At 44.6% G+C, this 15,302-nt stretch overlaps 2 protein-coding genes across 6 annotated transcripts in view; one reads left to right on the top strand and one right to left on the bottom strand.

The window, feature by feature from the left end:
* The window catches only part of MKLN1 (muskelin 1), a 106,193-nt gene extending 96,468 nt beyond the window's left edge, over window positions 1-9,725 (top strand). For 4 of the 5 annotated variants that reach the window (XM_075024597.1, XM_075024599.1, XM_075024600.1 and 1 more), the window contains one exon: window positions 240-9,725. In XM_075024597.1, the coding sequence (XP_074880698.1) occupies window positions 240-361 (122 nt within the window). In that variant the 3' untranslated portion in view covers window positions 362-9,725. The remainder of the gene's footprint in view (window positions 1-239) is intronic. The other variant, XR_012649983.1, reaches the window with a different exon arrangement.
* Window positions 9,726-10,736: 1,011 nt separating this feature from the next.
* Window positions 10,737-15,302, bottom strand: part of PODXL (podocalyxin like) — a 45,595-nt gene continuing 41,029 nt past the window's right edge. The window contains exon 9 of the mRNA XM_075024601.1: window positions 10,737-14,369. Within this exon, the coding sequence (XP_074880702.1) occupies window positions 14,175-14,369 (195 nt within the window). The 3' untranslated portion in view covers window positions 10,737-14,174. The remainder of the gene's footprint in view (window positions 14,370-15,302) is intronic.

Here is a 15,302-nt window from a genome sequence, read left to right as displayed (position 1 = left end):
CAGCCGTTTGCTTACTACTTTTTATGGCATTTTGATTGCAGTGTTGGCTTGGGGTGACGTGATCTCTGTGTTTATATGCACATAGTAGTGGGACGGAGAGCTGGCAGCCTTGTTAGTTGAGGCAGAAGTAGCAAACAGTTAACATCTGTCCAAAATGGACAACTGGCATATCCCACAGCTAAACTGAGTGTTTAAAGTAGTGAGCACTGACTTGCTTTTCCTTTTTCTTCCTCCCCCAGGATTTTCAGATGTTGACCACACGTATGCGCAGAGAACTCAGCTGTTTGATACACTAGTCAACTTCTTTCCAGACAACATGACCCCTCCTAAAGGCAACCTGGTGGACCTCATCACGCTGTAATGGAGCAATCACTGGACATGTGGAAGAGGGGAAAAGCATCCATTTTCAGTATTTTAATTTTTTTACTGCATTGATTGACTGCTGGGATGAAGTAATATAGTAACCCCTAGGTGTTTGAAAGGGGTTTTATACTTGTATGGTGAATCCCTGAAGCTTTTCCCTTGGAGTAGGTTAATAAAATGTAACTGACGTACTTCTGACTAAATATATATATTTTTTCTGACTTTGGATTTTGAGTTAGCAAATGTAAGATGAAAAGGTGGGGGGAAAGATAAAAAAAATAAAACCCAATCATGAAGTGATCATTTTTGCCTGTAGGGGAAAATGGAGATTTGTGGGTTGTCTGGAATTAAAGATGATGGGTTTTATTTTGGGTTTTGTGAGAAAGGGGGAGGAGATTGTTCTTTGCTCATTTGTAGCTAGTCATGATATATTGCTTTATCCTACAAGTCCATCCTCAGCAGCTGAGTAACTTGGTGGCAGGACACTGGCACGCGTTGAGGTAATAGTAATGTATGTGTCTTGAGTCTTGTAATCGCAGTGTGTCCTGTGAAGGGGAGCATGTGTTACAAGTTATCTGTCTCCTTGTCCCAGAATCAGGCTGACAGTGGTGTCTAATTGTATCTGATACCCGATCTCAACCTGAATGCCTACATGCCTATCCGCTGTTCTCTGGAGCCTTCCACTTAAACCTGACAGGCAAGTGGGAACCTCAGAGAAATCACTGGAAAACGGGAGTGCGGTCGCCATCTGCACAGGCCCCTTTTCAGGGATTGTTCTGTTTTCGCTGCTGTGCTCTTCTGGTAAGAAACCGTGCAGGTCCTCACAGAGCCCAGCAGAACTGGGTCTTCCACCACACGCACACCCAACCTCTGCAACCTTACTCCCGGTTGGGTGTAGGATTTCTGAAGCAGATTGTCTTCGTTTACATGCACCTATGCCTCTGTGTGCGTTTGTCAATGTGTAAATGTAAAGAGGATTGCTCCGAACAGCTTGTCTCCTTCCTATGTAGTGCAGCTCATTCACTTTTAAATGCATTTTAGACCTAGATCTGAACGTGAGGGAGGCCTTTTTAGCATAAATCTCTTTGAAAACAAGCTCATGCATATGTATAGAAAATATATTCTTCCTCGCTGAAAGCCTTCTTTATAAATAAGGTAAGGGCTTGGTGCTGCACTATGAAGTGGAATGAAGGTTATGCATACCCAGCATTAGATACTTTTTGCATTTGGTGTCAGTGAGCATTCAGTACAAACTGGCAGATGTAAATATTTATATGAGACTACAAAGCTTTATGTCCAGAAATGTTCATTCCAGGAGGGTATCATTGCTGCACCCACTGTGGCTACATGACTCCTGTTGAACTTGATGGAAGTCTTGTGTGTGCAAAGGTGGTTTGGACTCTTGAAATAAAGAGTTAGTGAAGTGTCTTTTTCAGAGCTCGAGTGTCTGCTTGCTTTGATTGCATTGTATTACCTCTTTATCATGTTCTTTGTGTGACTTTTGTAGTCCTGGTACGTTAGAAATAACTTAAGAATCTCATACTAGTGTTCAGTCACTTAAGAACAATATGTTAGAGGCTGGGCTTTGCTTTGTCTTCAGGGAGGACTATACAAATATAGTGTTTTTAAGTAACCTGTAACTTGAGACTGTTTAGACATTGTATACTTCAGTGGATGGCAAATCAGATGTCTGTGGAAGAATCCACACAGTACATAGTGCAGTAAATGAAATCTGATTAAATTGTTTCTTTGAAACATTGCTTTTTTTTTTTTTCCAGTGACATGGAAAGTTTTACGTCACCACTAGGCTTTACAATGTGCTACCTTTGACACTTTTGTTAACTAGTTAAAGTGGAGATTATATGGTACGAATGTGGATGCTGGCAGTGCTATACTGGGGGAATATTCCAACTGAGGCATTGTTTCCATTGAGATTGAATTGAGCACTTCTAATGCAACCAGCCAAAATGTTGCAGTCCTCTAGTACATAAAACTATAGTGCTGTTGTGCTCCCTTATTGCTTGATCTCATTGCCTGTGTACTCTCCAACTTCAGTCAGATGATTAATTACTTTTTGTGACAGTTTTCTAATCAGCCAAGCTCTTTGTAAACTTCTATGCGTACACCTTTGATGACTATGTTGACGCTGAACCCAAGAGATACAACTAGACTGAGGAGCCCCCAGTGAGCAGGCAGTGGAAGTTTAGGAATGCCAAAAGCTTTGTGAATGGCGTTGGTGCCGAGCAGTGCATCGTGTCAGGCTTGATCTGTGTTATAGAAATTCGATCAAAACTCATTGTCCTCTGCGTCGGGGGTGCATGCAAAGCCAGACAGCCTGGCTCAGTTTTTTGTAGCATAGCATAAATGATTTGTCTGAACGAGGTGAACACTGCTTCTGCAGGACTGACAATCCCAGCTAATGAGAGCACTTCAGGATGATCAAATATTGACCTACCTTTATCCTGAGCAGATCGATTTCAACTCGCACGAGTACAGTTTATGGATTACAGCTGGTGATTAACTAGCAGAAACATTTGCTCAGCTTTGGAGTATTTGTTGAGCAGCAGAGGCACCCTGTGGCCAGAGAGGTTAATCCAAAGTGAGGGTTTCTTGTGGCATTGCCAAGGGTCTTTCCTGGTACTGTGTCCTTAAAGCTAGGAATCAAAATTAAATTATTTCTTTGCATTGGTGTATGCTGCACTACCTGATTTAAAAACTAATTAAAAATTCTGAGCATTGAAGTATAAATTTCCGTTCAAAATAAGCCAGTTATTAACAAGCAGTTACAGGGAGAGTTTGAATTTAAGTACGTGCAGATCTTTAAAGATACTGGTGATATTCCAGGAAAGCGTTAGATGTGGTCATTACAGAAATACTGAAGTACAAACAGAAAAAACCCTGACTTGATCTGAAAACAGCCACCTGAAAATGTTTCATAGCCCAGTGCATGCAGTGTTATAAATATACAAGCTGTATGTGAGAAGTCTTCAAACCTCACCCTTCTTGCTTGCAGGCTGTAGCAAAGACTGCTTTTTAACTTAAACAAGACAAACATACTATATTTGCCTTTACCTTATATTATAAGGTGACTTTTTATATGGATTTAGCACTGCATAATCTTTGCACTACAGTAGTTTATCTCTAAATGATGTGTTAACTTGTAAATTAGATATTGCAAAAGAAAGCATCATTACCTGTCAGAGAGATTCATTTATGATCACTGGGGTCTTTAAAGCCAAAGTTATAAGGTTCTGGTATGTTTTTTAAAATTATAGGAAGTCAGGGTGGGATAAACTTGATACAGACTTCAAGACTTCAGTCCTGATTTAGCTTTTTTTTTTAAAAAAAACCCTTTTGAGATCCATAAGTTTGGTTCTTCACTGACCCTTGCCTTTAGCCCAGTTGCCCTTACAATATTATTCAGCAGATCATCTCTTTGGAAAATGTGAAATTATTCTTTAAGCAAAGTTGTTCCTATCAAGTGACACATTTTCCTAGAGAAATAAAGCCCTTCAGGTTTGATTTTTGGTCACTTGGATTAAGCAGAATTAAGTGAGTTTCTTAATGTTTGTCTTATACAACCCCTCATAGTAGTCACGAGGTAAAAGTCCTTAAGAGTTCTCCCAAAATGACTTCTCCAAGCAAGTACTGCTATCGAAGTGTGACCTAACTTGTTTTTATGTGGTAGGTGGCAGAAGGACCTACTTAGATGATGTTGTTAAGAATGAGAAGACTATAGCCACCTTCTTAATTAATATTGATCCTGGGGAGACCTGAAGGGTGATGCAAAGTGGTTATTGAAATTAGTTGTAGCTTTTCTCTTCTGGCTCTTTTAAAGATAACATTTGTGACATATTTATTCTTAAGCATCTCTTCCTTTTGCTAAGTGTAATGAGGAAGGAGAACTTTGTTTCTGAAAAGTTTAGTTTGCCCTTTCTCTGAACAGCATCGTGTATGTGTAGTTGAGGTAGTCATATCCAGTTGTGTAAATAAATGTCTGGGATTCAGTTCAGTTTGCCCAGGATGGCTCTGTGTACACACAGGTACACGCTGGCTCAGGGCTCAGGCTGGAAGTTCCTACCAGAACACCAATTAGCAACATCATACTTTCATTTTGGAAAATCAGTCTTTGAAGACCCGGTTGGAAAGGCTTTTCTGAGGTATTTGCCTTGTGCAGTGGCAACTAGAGGGAGATTAGGAAACTTTCCTGAAGAGCATGCTAAAACTTCCCTTTATGAGGATTGTACTGGAGTAAGGATGCGGTGACAGGCTTAAATTGCTGAAACTTTTTGGTCACTGATTATAATAAACTAGCCTGAAAATTTAATGATTGAGTCGTCAGTAAGCAAATTAAGTGGACCCACCTATTGGCAGGAGGGCAGGCTCTTTGCGGAGGTACGGGGGCTAGTGACTCCTTCCAAAGCAGAGTAATGACTCTGGGAGAGTGTTTTCCATAGGGCTTTGTGGAACAGCTGTTTTCCGAATCATTTTCCTGATGTGTGCAAATTTTTAGAAGGGAGTTTTCTTTGTCACAAAGTTGTATGCTGATCTTGCCCTGCGGTGCAAACCTGCACTTGTGAGTGCCGCAGACAAGTGATAAATTCAGAGCAGTGTTCTGAGAAACACTTGAAACTTGTTTGCCGCTCTTATTGTACGAAAGATTAAGCATTAGTGCTGCTTGTTTCAGGTGCAGGAGGGTGGCAGGTACCTGTAACGTTAATACTATTAATTCTCTTGCTGCCTCCTGTATTTCAGAACTGAGAAGGAAATACTTTCGTAGAGCTTATCGAGTGAAACTTTTAGCATGAATTAGCTCTGTGCAACCTTAAACTTGAATGCTCCTACATCTCTGTACATGCAGTAATTCTGTTGATGTAATGCTGTGCTGCTTCTGGGAAAAATGGCAAAAATTATTAGATACATTTCCATTCAGTACCTTTGTTTTTAGAAGTGGAAAAATGTCTTGTGAAACCTTGAGTCCTGGTGTATGCTTTGAATTTTAGCTGCTTTGTTGTGTTTGGCTCAGAATTAAGGATTATTTGGCTATTGTCAAGTGAAGTCCTGACAGTAGAAGCAATTCATGTATGTCTCTGGAAGTGCTTGTGTTGTTTTATAGCTGTAGTTATTACAGAAACAGAGGTGGGCCCAGTTAAAAAAAATAAAAATTATTGCCGTTCTAATTAGGGGGAAGATTATAGAAACTCTGAATGAGCTTGGCCAATTTTAATAAGTACACATGATCATTTGGAGATGGGTCTTATTTTGTGAAAGGAGAGTTTAAGAACAACTGTATGACTTGTTCTTGATACAGATTGATAGTAGTATATAAGCTGTAAATACGGTTGAAATGTAAATGTGCTATCAGAAGCTTGTTAGTGTATCTCTAAATGCCTATGGGTAGGGTAGACCCGATGATATCCTGTCATGGAAAAGGTTGTGCTGGAAATTATTCAAGTTGTGCTAATGACTTATAGGCAAACTCCCTGTTTTACTGAAAGCCTCTATTATAATGAAAAGTTGGAGTGGAAAAAGTAGGTTTACTGTACTGGAACAATTATAATAATACATGGCTCAGCGCTTGGATAAATTGATTCCAGATGCTTTTATCTGTAGGCAATGGATCCAAATGCGGTTTTATAGTGGAAGCCAGTTAATGACCTGCGTATTGCCGTTTGAGAGTCCCACAAGAAAACGTTACAGTTGATGCCAGCAGGTATACTTTTGGTGTTCCTGGTAGAGGTCAAAGAACTGGATGGAGTTTTGGATTATCCACGGATGCTTTGGTTATATACGTAAACCTCTGAAGAAGATAGTGGTTGTGTGGGTTGTGTAGAGCACCAGCTATATGGCTTAGGTGTAGAGGTCTGCAAGGCAGCATCTTGCCCAAGCACAGATCCAAAACATGTTGCTGCTGTCTCCTTTGCTTTCATATGCTTGAACTGGTTTGTTAGCAGTGAACTCCAGATACTTGCTGTGATCTGCATTCAGGGCTCTGCTTCTGAATATCTACAGCCACAGACTTGCTTAAGCTGCTGTCAGTACCCTGAAATCTTAATTTATACTTGGTGCAGACAAAGGTACGTGTTTCTTGGCTTCCAGCTGTTAGCTGTAAGTCAGCACAGCTTTTACTGATGACCTGGAGACTGTAAGCATTTGAGTCCTGTCAGAAATCAGTTGACTCTGTTCAGCTCTAGTGTGGCATCGCAGTTCATTCCTGGGAGAGGTGGCGTGAGTGAATAGCTTAAAACTGGCTCTACCAGGTTAGATTTTTGGGTTTGCTACCAATTTGAAAGGAAAATCTATCATACTTTATATGCTGTCCAGCATGATGGTCAAAACATGGTCCCTTGGGTATTCCCCCATTTATTCTGACTTTTTCTTTCCCTGTGTGACTGTTCACTGCTATAAAGATGCTGTGCTTTCTGACTTCCCTAAAGTTTAATGGAGCATCTGCTGAAGAATTAAAGGTTAGAGCTGTGTGGTGGTTATTGAGGCATCAGTTTCTCCATGTCACATCCATGTCACATCATCATACTCTAGTTGCTTCCTTTGCAAAACTCCTTACTGCTGCCTCTGAAACAGGGAGGATCCCTGTGATTTGCATTGTTCTCCCCAAGGGCTGTTCCTTCTCCAGGGTAAGGATGGGGAAGCGTGGGAGCCGATTTCCCAGCAGCAGCACGGTGTGCTGTCAGCGTAACGCTGCAGCATACACCTATTTACTTGTGCCCCTCCGTGACCCCAACGTTCAGCCCTGTGATAAGCCTTCCCTCCTGTCTCAGCAGGGTTTATTTTGCGTGGCCCAAGGAGCGTGACAGCTGTTTGACAGAAGAAAAAGGTGATGATACCAACCCTTAAGTTGTCGTAGGTTTCTGGCACTTGCTTTCATCATCCCAAATCTTTCACCAGTGGAGGCAAACAGCTGGTAGTTGGGGTGTTTGGTTTATTTCTGCAGTGTAGCAGGGCAGAGAGAATGGGAAGAGAAATAGGCTTGGGATAACGTAGTGGTGGCTCATGTGAGTATGTGTTTAAAATGTGGTCTATCTTTTGTGGAAGGACTTTGAAGACTTTTCTAGCAAGTAGGTCTGCTGTGTAGAGCCCATTTTTTCATGTGAGCTGGATTCTCTGGCTCTTTTTCAAATCAAAGTGATGCAATACCAGGATCTTCTAGTCCTGGAACTTCGCCTTGAGCTTTGGCCCTCTCCACCCCAAAGACACCAAAGAGACTAATACAAAATTTTTTTCTCCCCAGTCGCTCTGCAGCGATTGCAAGGAAGCCAGCTGGGCTTAACACTATTCAAACATACTGGAGGTTGTGCAGCACAACCAGCTATCAGACCAGGTCTGGCCATCTTAAGAGATTGTTAAAACCTAAAAATGTTCAGAGCTTTCTGATGAAAGCTGCCAGTGACATTAAGGGAGATTAGCTTCTTAATTAATATGCTGGTGGGGAGGCTAGACCACAATCGTGGCTCCAGTGCTTGCAGTCTTCTTCATGTCCCAAATACCAATGGACAGGTTTTTCTCCCCAGTGATGAGAAAATACACTTTAAATATCCTGACTTTGTAACTAGCTGCCCAAGGGATTCAATCAATTACTTTGTGTTCACTAAATAGAAAAGTGCTGCAGCGTGTGAACAGGGTCTGTTCATTGAAGAAGCCACTTCGAGGCTAAAAAGTGAAATTTTTTTTTTGAGCTTTTGACAAAAAACCTCAGCTCTTAAAAGGGGAAAATGGCTGTTACCAACCTGTGCTTTCTTAGTTGCAAGTCAATGACTTGACTGCAAATGCTCCAGTCTGAACAGCAGATGATCCTTCTACCGCTGCTTACCCTGCAGTAATACATGCTAGTCAAGAGATGACAGCCTGATTTCCTTCCCCAAGCACTGTGGAAAACTCTTATACTGGAGAAGAGTTTTATCTACCTTGTATCTAACCATGGAGGAGATAACTATTGTGCCGCTGACTCCTTTACCCCTTTTGTCTGCTGTGGTAATTTGGAAGGCAAACTAGCAGTGAAGGCTGAATATTTTCTTCATCTCTCCCTCATCATTCCTATCCTTCCTCCCCTCTCTCCCTCCTGTTGATGTTTTGATGTGCAAAACGCTTTTCACTTCAGAAGCTGCTGTGCTGGGTAGTGGAAAAGAAAACAAACGCCTAGTTATTAGTAGTTGTTACTATTTACTAAAGCTGCATTTTCTGCTATGTCTTCCAGCATACCCTCCTCCACAGCAGGAAATGAGGGGATGCTGGGGAGATCGTAGGCCAGGGGAAAGAGCTTAATTATACAAACAACTGTGTTTATGGGAGTCTTGAGTCATGGAGGCCCCGAACCTTGCAGACCACTTTGCCCAGGGGCAGAAAATTAAAGCCCGTTGGCTCATTCTCAGTTAATGGGAGATGACGTTCCCATCCTTGTGGGCTGGTGGTGATGTGGATCTTGTACATTTAGATGCTGAGATGCAGCGTGCCTCATTTTAGAAGTATTGAGCCTCGGTAAATGTTTTCCTTTGAACATTGTACTTTGAAACTGCTGAAATCAACTCATCTAAAAGAGAGGTTATAGTGTAGACAGGATCTGGGTAGCTTGGGGTTTAACACCGATAAGCTGGCTGGCTGGACACCATCACCTGGTTAGGGGTGCTTTTTCAAGCTGTTTCTTTGAGCTGTTCCCTCTACTCTTACTGTAGTGCTATACGGTGTGATGGTTTGTTTGTCTGGACCTTCGATGTTTATCTTGTCCTCCTACACCCTTGTGTGGTCCCCAAAAGCTGGCTACCCCTATGTAGTGCTTGGAGTTTTGAGTGTCCACCCCCTGTCCACAATTTGGCCCTTTTTTCTGTTTTGGCATCCGACTTGAAGCATTTGCATCTTCACCGCAATCCCACAGACTCTGGTGTCGGTCTGAATTCCCTTTGGTGTCTGTCCTGAAGTCGTTGGCTCAGACACCTGACACAGGAGAGCTGAACCGAGAGGTGCAGACAGCCCTGGGCTGGAAAGGAGTGTCCGTGGGGTGATGAACGCTGTGAACTGCACACGTGTTTTAGTAGGCAAGTCAAATATTGACTGGTCCTATGTTGAGCCCATGGTGGTTACAGGCATTGTTCCTGGACTCTGGTGATTCCCCATCCTGCCCTTTTCTTTACAGATAAATGGATGATCTTTGTTCAGCCTGGAGTGTTAATTTTCTTCCTTGGCATAAATCATCTTTGATAATTTCTGGGTTGATATGTAAGCCCCATGCTGTACATAAATGAATGAGTGATATGAGGAATATCTACAAATGTAGTTATGTTGTATGTAATGTACATAAGGAGAGAATGTATTTTGTTCATTTTTTTTTCTTAATAAAAATGTATATGCTAGCAAGGGTGTTTAAGATCTGTTTGTTCTAACATTGCTTGCTTCTAAGAATGGAAAAATGTCTGTGAAGGTCTTGTAGTGGTGCCGAAATTGTGAATCTGGTGGTGTGTTGTGTCTGGGTAGCGGGCACTGTTCCTGCTGGAGGAGCCTGCCGTGTCCCTCTGCACTGCAGAACAGCTGAGAAAATATCCTGTTCCTTCAAATCAGGGATGGGCTGGGTTGGTATCCCATAAATTCAGCATGTGCTTAGCAGTCGCAAGAACTTTTATTGGGGAGGAACACGGAGTTAGAACATAGGCTGATGCAAACCACTGGTTTTTAATATTTGAATCAAACCAAATTCCTTTTTTTTTTTTTTCTTCTTCCTTTGCATAAGTGGAAACTTAACCTGAAACAAAATGTTTTATTTGGGGCACTTGAAGGCAAATGGAAATGCTGAACTGCTCATGCTGCTGCTCACCCTGCTGTTGCCCTCGTTTGATGGCCCTCCTTCGTTAGGGTGTTTTGGCTTAGGGACACGAGGTTTGATTCCCTCTCTCCACAGCCTGACCGAAGTGTGAGGAGGAGTTGCAGGGTAGGAGTGAGTTAGGATGACGTGCAGGAATAAGGGCAAGCTCCCTCTCCCTTCCTTCCATGAGCCTAAAGTAGTTCAAACAGGTGCCCTGGCTGTGGTGGGGCTGCCCTCACCCACATCAACTAAGCATCCCACCCCTCTGAGTCTTCTGGTTTTTGAATTAAGAGAAATTTTCCACCACTATCATACTTCTTTCTGCATGGGGAAAAATACAAGTTCTTCTATGGCTGGTTACCTCTGAAGGTCTGGGTTGGTTTTGCTCCTGCTCGTCCGATGTTTTCACAGAATCTTGCTAGCAGGACCATGCAGACCCTGTGGTGCTGGGTTTCCAGATAAGCTCAGACCATTGCCAGTTGTAACATCTACTAAGGGCTAGTTGTGGCTCTTGAGCACAAGCTCTACTTCTCCCACCCCTTTTCACTCAGCCAAGAAAGAAGTCTTTTACATAAGAATGTTTATTGACAGAAATACATGATGCTTTCAAAATATATTTGTAGGAAAATGCAAGAATAATCTCTACAATCCAGTTCCTCAGTAAATTCCAGTGTAAATCAGACTCCTGTCCCCATGAGAGATGCTGCTATACAGTACGTAAGAGCTCTAGTATATGTGCAAGATTCAATGGGTAGCCGCCTTGGGAAATAGGTTCTCCTTCTGCAGTTCTTTGTGGATTATGTGTTCTTCTGTATGTCTTCTGTAGGCAACAGTCACAGTATCAACCTCATCAGTTGGGCCGTGGCACTGTGAGCAGGAGATAAGTGGTCCTAAAATATTTACACATTCCTCATGAATCTGAAAATAGAAAAGTCTCTTGCAAGGCCATCTGAGCTGCTTGTAAAACTCTCACCAAAAGGTAAGAGCGGTAATCTCTTTGTACAACGTGTCAGATGTTAAAGCTGTTTTGGGGGAGAGAAGAGGAGCATGGGGAAGGGAGGAGGGGCAGGGAGGGAGGAAATGAATGCCTGGGTAGATTTTTTTTTTTTGTTATTTTTGGTCTAACAATTATGGCTACAGTCTACAAAGGGAAGGATTAAGGCCAAAGATGCTCATCACTGCATTTCCTACCTGATTTTTTTTTTTTCCAAAAGGAATGTTCTCAACATAAAAAACGTACTGTTTTTTCCATGGAAATAGTTCTTTAAATAGGGGAAGGAAAATCTACTATAAAATATTAGTGGTTTAAAAATATGGTGTCTGGAAAAATAAATAAATGTACAATTCCTATTCAAATATAAATCACTATAAGCACTTGCTGAGCAGTTAATATCTTCACTGGTCTCTGCTTGGGAAGATTTAAGGTTGCTTATCTCAAGCTTTTGTAGGATTCTCTTGGAAAGTCTTTGGACCTGATTCATTAAAGCACTTTGGCATCTCTTTGCTGGGAAGGGGGATCTTTAGGCACATGCCAAAACCAGACTGCCTGGAGATGCTCTGCCAGGGGCATCCTTACGGCAACACCAGCCCCTGTGGCCAAAGCCTTGCTGCTGCCCCATGTTTTTGCCGCACTTATTTTCTGCAAAGGACAGAAACGCGAGGTCACCGACCAGCCGCTCATCTCTCGGGGCAACTGGGAAGCAAATGTGCTCACGAAAGCAATTGCAAATGCCAAGACCGGTTCTTTGAGCCTTGCTGCAATGTTAAAGAGCTGAACTTGATGCTGCTGGTGCGGGGACAAAGCCGTGGTGTGGGGTTATCTGGGCGGGAGGTGTTTTCCTGCTTCGTGTTGAATTTTGATCCCTTACCAGAGTGGCCTTTAGATTTTACTTTTTCTTTTTTTTTTCTTTTTTTTAATTCCCTCCAAAATTATTTCCCCATAGTGCAGTGCACGGGTAAGTGAAGTGTGCTGAATACGTTGCTAATGAATAGCAGGCATATTTACATACAAAAATATATAGGTTTGAACACTTGAAACTCTGCCCTTTGGTGCAGGAGAGAAGGGAGAAGAGCCAATTCCTTTGAGGAGACGTATCTTCTGCCAGCTTCTGTCCTGGGGCCGAGCAGACCATCCCAACCTTCTCCTTTGTAAGTACTTCCAAGGACTGACTCGACCTGGGTTTCTCCAAGCTTTCCATCGCTCGACTCCGCTTTTCCCCTTGTTCAGGGCAGCCGTGGGAGCGGATCCCCATCGTGTTGGCTTGGTGGCGGAGCCTGAAGGAAATCACCCCATGGTGCATTGGTGAATGCACGGTTTATGGCAAGCAGGGGAGAAGGGCCGTGCTTAGGCATTGCTTTTCCATCTGCAGCTTCTCTGGGTTGCAGAGGGCTTGGGACCACCTCCGTCCTCATGTGTTGGGAGATCCACTTGCCCAAGTGTCGTTCTGGTTCTCTCCTCTCTTTCCCATGTGCTGGAGGATGGAGCCCCACTCTGATCCCTGCCTCTGCCAGGGTTGAACTGCTTCACCAAAGCCAGAGCAAAGGTGTGAAACTCTCCCCATCCTTTTAGAGCCATTTGGGAGCTGTGATCAGGAGTGGAAAACCAGAGATGGCCTCAGTCCAGCCACTTTCTGCTCCTGCATATTTTTCTTTTGCCCTCTAAAGACTTATGGCAAAGGGAGACCTGGACAAGAGAACAAGGGCTGCAGGACAAAGCTCAGTCCCAGCTTTGCTGCTGTGCTGAAAGGTTTTTTTGCTGTTACTTTACTGGCTTTTGAAGAAGAGCTTGAATGTGGACTGAGCTTATAAACCTCGTGCAGAGGAAACACCAAGGGCTGTACCGATGGGAAAACCCTGAATACCACCAAGCTACCTGGCTCGTGCTTCTGTTGCTCTTTTACCACTTCTGCTGCTCACGCAGGAAAACGTGACTACAAAAATCACAAACCATCACAGTGTATGTAACCCACGGTCTCAGGAGAGGATGGATGTGGGCCGTGAGATGCTGCTGCATAATTACTGGAAGGCAGTCAATGCTTCTGTGGGGAAATGCAGTGGCAGCGCTGGCCTGTGCTGGAGCTGGGCTCCTGCACCACGACCAGGCATTGCTCTTGGTCTCATTACACTTCTCCTAGGAGGGATGAACTCAAGGAATTGCTCCCTTTTCCTCTCCCTCCCTTTTGCATCAATACAAGAAGCTGCTGTGCCTCTCCTGATCTCCAGCCGGGTGCAGGATCTGTCCCGCAGCCCTTTGCGGCGCAGCTGTGGGTGGTGCGGGACTGAGCATCACTTCGCACTGCTGCATCCCTCCCGTCCAGCCAGGTCTGGATGCGTTCGTTTGCCTATGGCACAATGCGGGGCTCTTGTGCGTTTCAGCCAGCAGTTTATGGGGAGAGGATGGAAACTGGATTAAAAAGGAACAGGCTGTTCCAGCTTTTTCCGCTCGATACCTGGGCGTTACATGTCGGGGAGGGCAGAGTGATGACTAAACCGCGTGGGCCAGAGGATTTTTCTAGCTCTAACTGCCAGGTGCCAGTTTGCTGCTGGGAGTTGTGCTCCCTCTCCCATCCTATTTACATTTATTTCTTTTTATTTTTGAGTTGCTCAGTAGCTGCAGGATGCAGTTGGCGTGGTCAGAGGCGGGACGGGAGGGGACGTGCTCGGAGGAGACACCAGCAGCTCTTCGGGAGCAAAGCCATCCCGTTTGCCCACGGCTGGTGTGGTAGGTCCTGCTGAGCACCTGCGGGTGATGGAGGATGCTTGTCTGGATGCGGCCACCATGGTGGCTTGTGTTGATGATGTGCCCTGGAGGTGTCTTCTTGTGTCCATTCCTCTTCCATCCTGCACCCCACGTGGTGACACAAGGGGCCATAATTAGTTCATTAAGGGATATTCTGGGGTTTGTTGGGAATTTTGCCTTGTTTTGGAGTTGTGTGGGTGTAGGGATTACGGGAGGGTTTTTTGGGGGGTGATGGTTGTTTTTTGCTTGATTGAGTTCTGTGTCCTATAAATGCGTGTCCTCCTCTTCCTCCAGGTCCTCCTTCATGAGGGTGTCGAGAGGAACGATCCAGCTGTCCCCCAGCTCGCCGTTGAGGTTGACTTTCTTTTCCTGCATTTCAGAGGAGGTCTCCATCACCTCCAGCGTGGGATTATCGTGGTAGCCGTTCTCCATCGTCTGCAGCTCCTCGGTCAGGCGCTGCTGCGAGGAAAGAAAACCCAGAAACCCCAGTGAAAAACAGCTTGGCCAGGTTGTGCATGCCACCTGGGGGCTGTCACCTCCCAGCCAGCCGTGGCTGCTGTCCCGTATAGATGTATATACAGAGACTTTGACGGTGAGGTAGAGGCTGGGGGCTGCAGTCAGCGCCAGCACAGCAAGGGGGTAGCATGGAGCTGGCAAGAGAGAGACTCTGCTAATGGTGGTAAGGAGGAAAGAGCAGCCAGAGACATGTGGAAAACCTCCAGGAGCAGCTGCCAGCTTCAGCCCAGCTGCAGCTTGGTCCCCTCAGGAACTTGGGAAAAGACTGAGCATCGCTGCCTCACCCTGACCCTGCATCCCAACTCCTGCCTCCCTAACTCAAATCCGTTCTTCCTCTCCCCTTTCTGGCCCCCCTGTCCCTTTTTAGCTGCTTTATTATTATTCTCTCCATTGACCTGGGGGCAGCTCCCACCTTGCAGATGCTGCTGGCCCACTTGCTTTCCTCATTCTTGAGCTCTTGGTTAAAACGAGGCAGGGAAAGATGAATCGGGTACTGTATCACCCCGGTCCTTTGGTATGCTGTGCTCCAGGCTCTGACCCAGCCCCTCATCCCCTGGCAGACCCCCAGTCCATCCTAATTTTGCCTTCATCCCTGTCGTGCCCTGGAGGGATTCACCGGGGAACTGCAGTCCTTGGTCATCCCTTTTCAGGGAGGGCAGGGCTCTCAGTGGGCACCCCTGTTAAAATCTGCCTGTGTTCACAGCTTGATTACAGTGCTCCTAATAAGTGTCAGGAGACAGCCATGGGAGGGAATCCACGGAGAAGGAAAGGGATGGAGAAGCAAAACTGCAGGGCTTGGCGCTAGCGGGGGGGGGCTGCGAAGGCACTGCTGGGGGTCCCCTGGCTCGCACGTGGCGGTGGGGCAGGAATCTGGGC

This window comes from Buteo buteo, chromosome 4, assembly GCF_964188355.1.
Source record: "Buteo buteo chromosome 4, bButBut1.hap1.1, whole genome shotgun sequence".
NCBI classification, from domain to species: Eukaryota; Metazoa; Chordata; class Aves; order Accipitriformes; family Accipitridae; genus Buteo; species Buteo buteo.
This window is presented reverse-complemented; position numbering and strand designations above follow the sequence as displayed.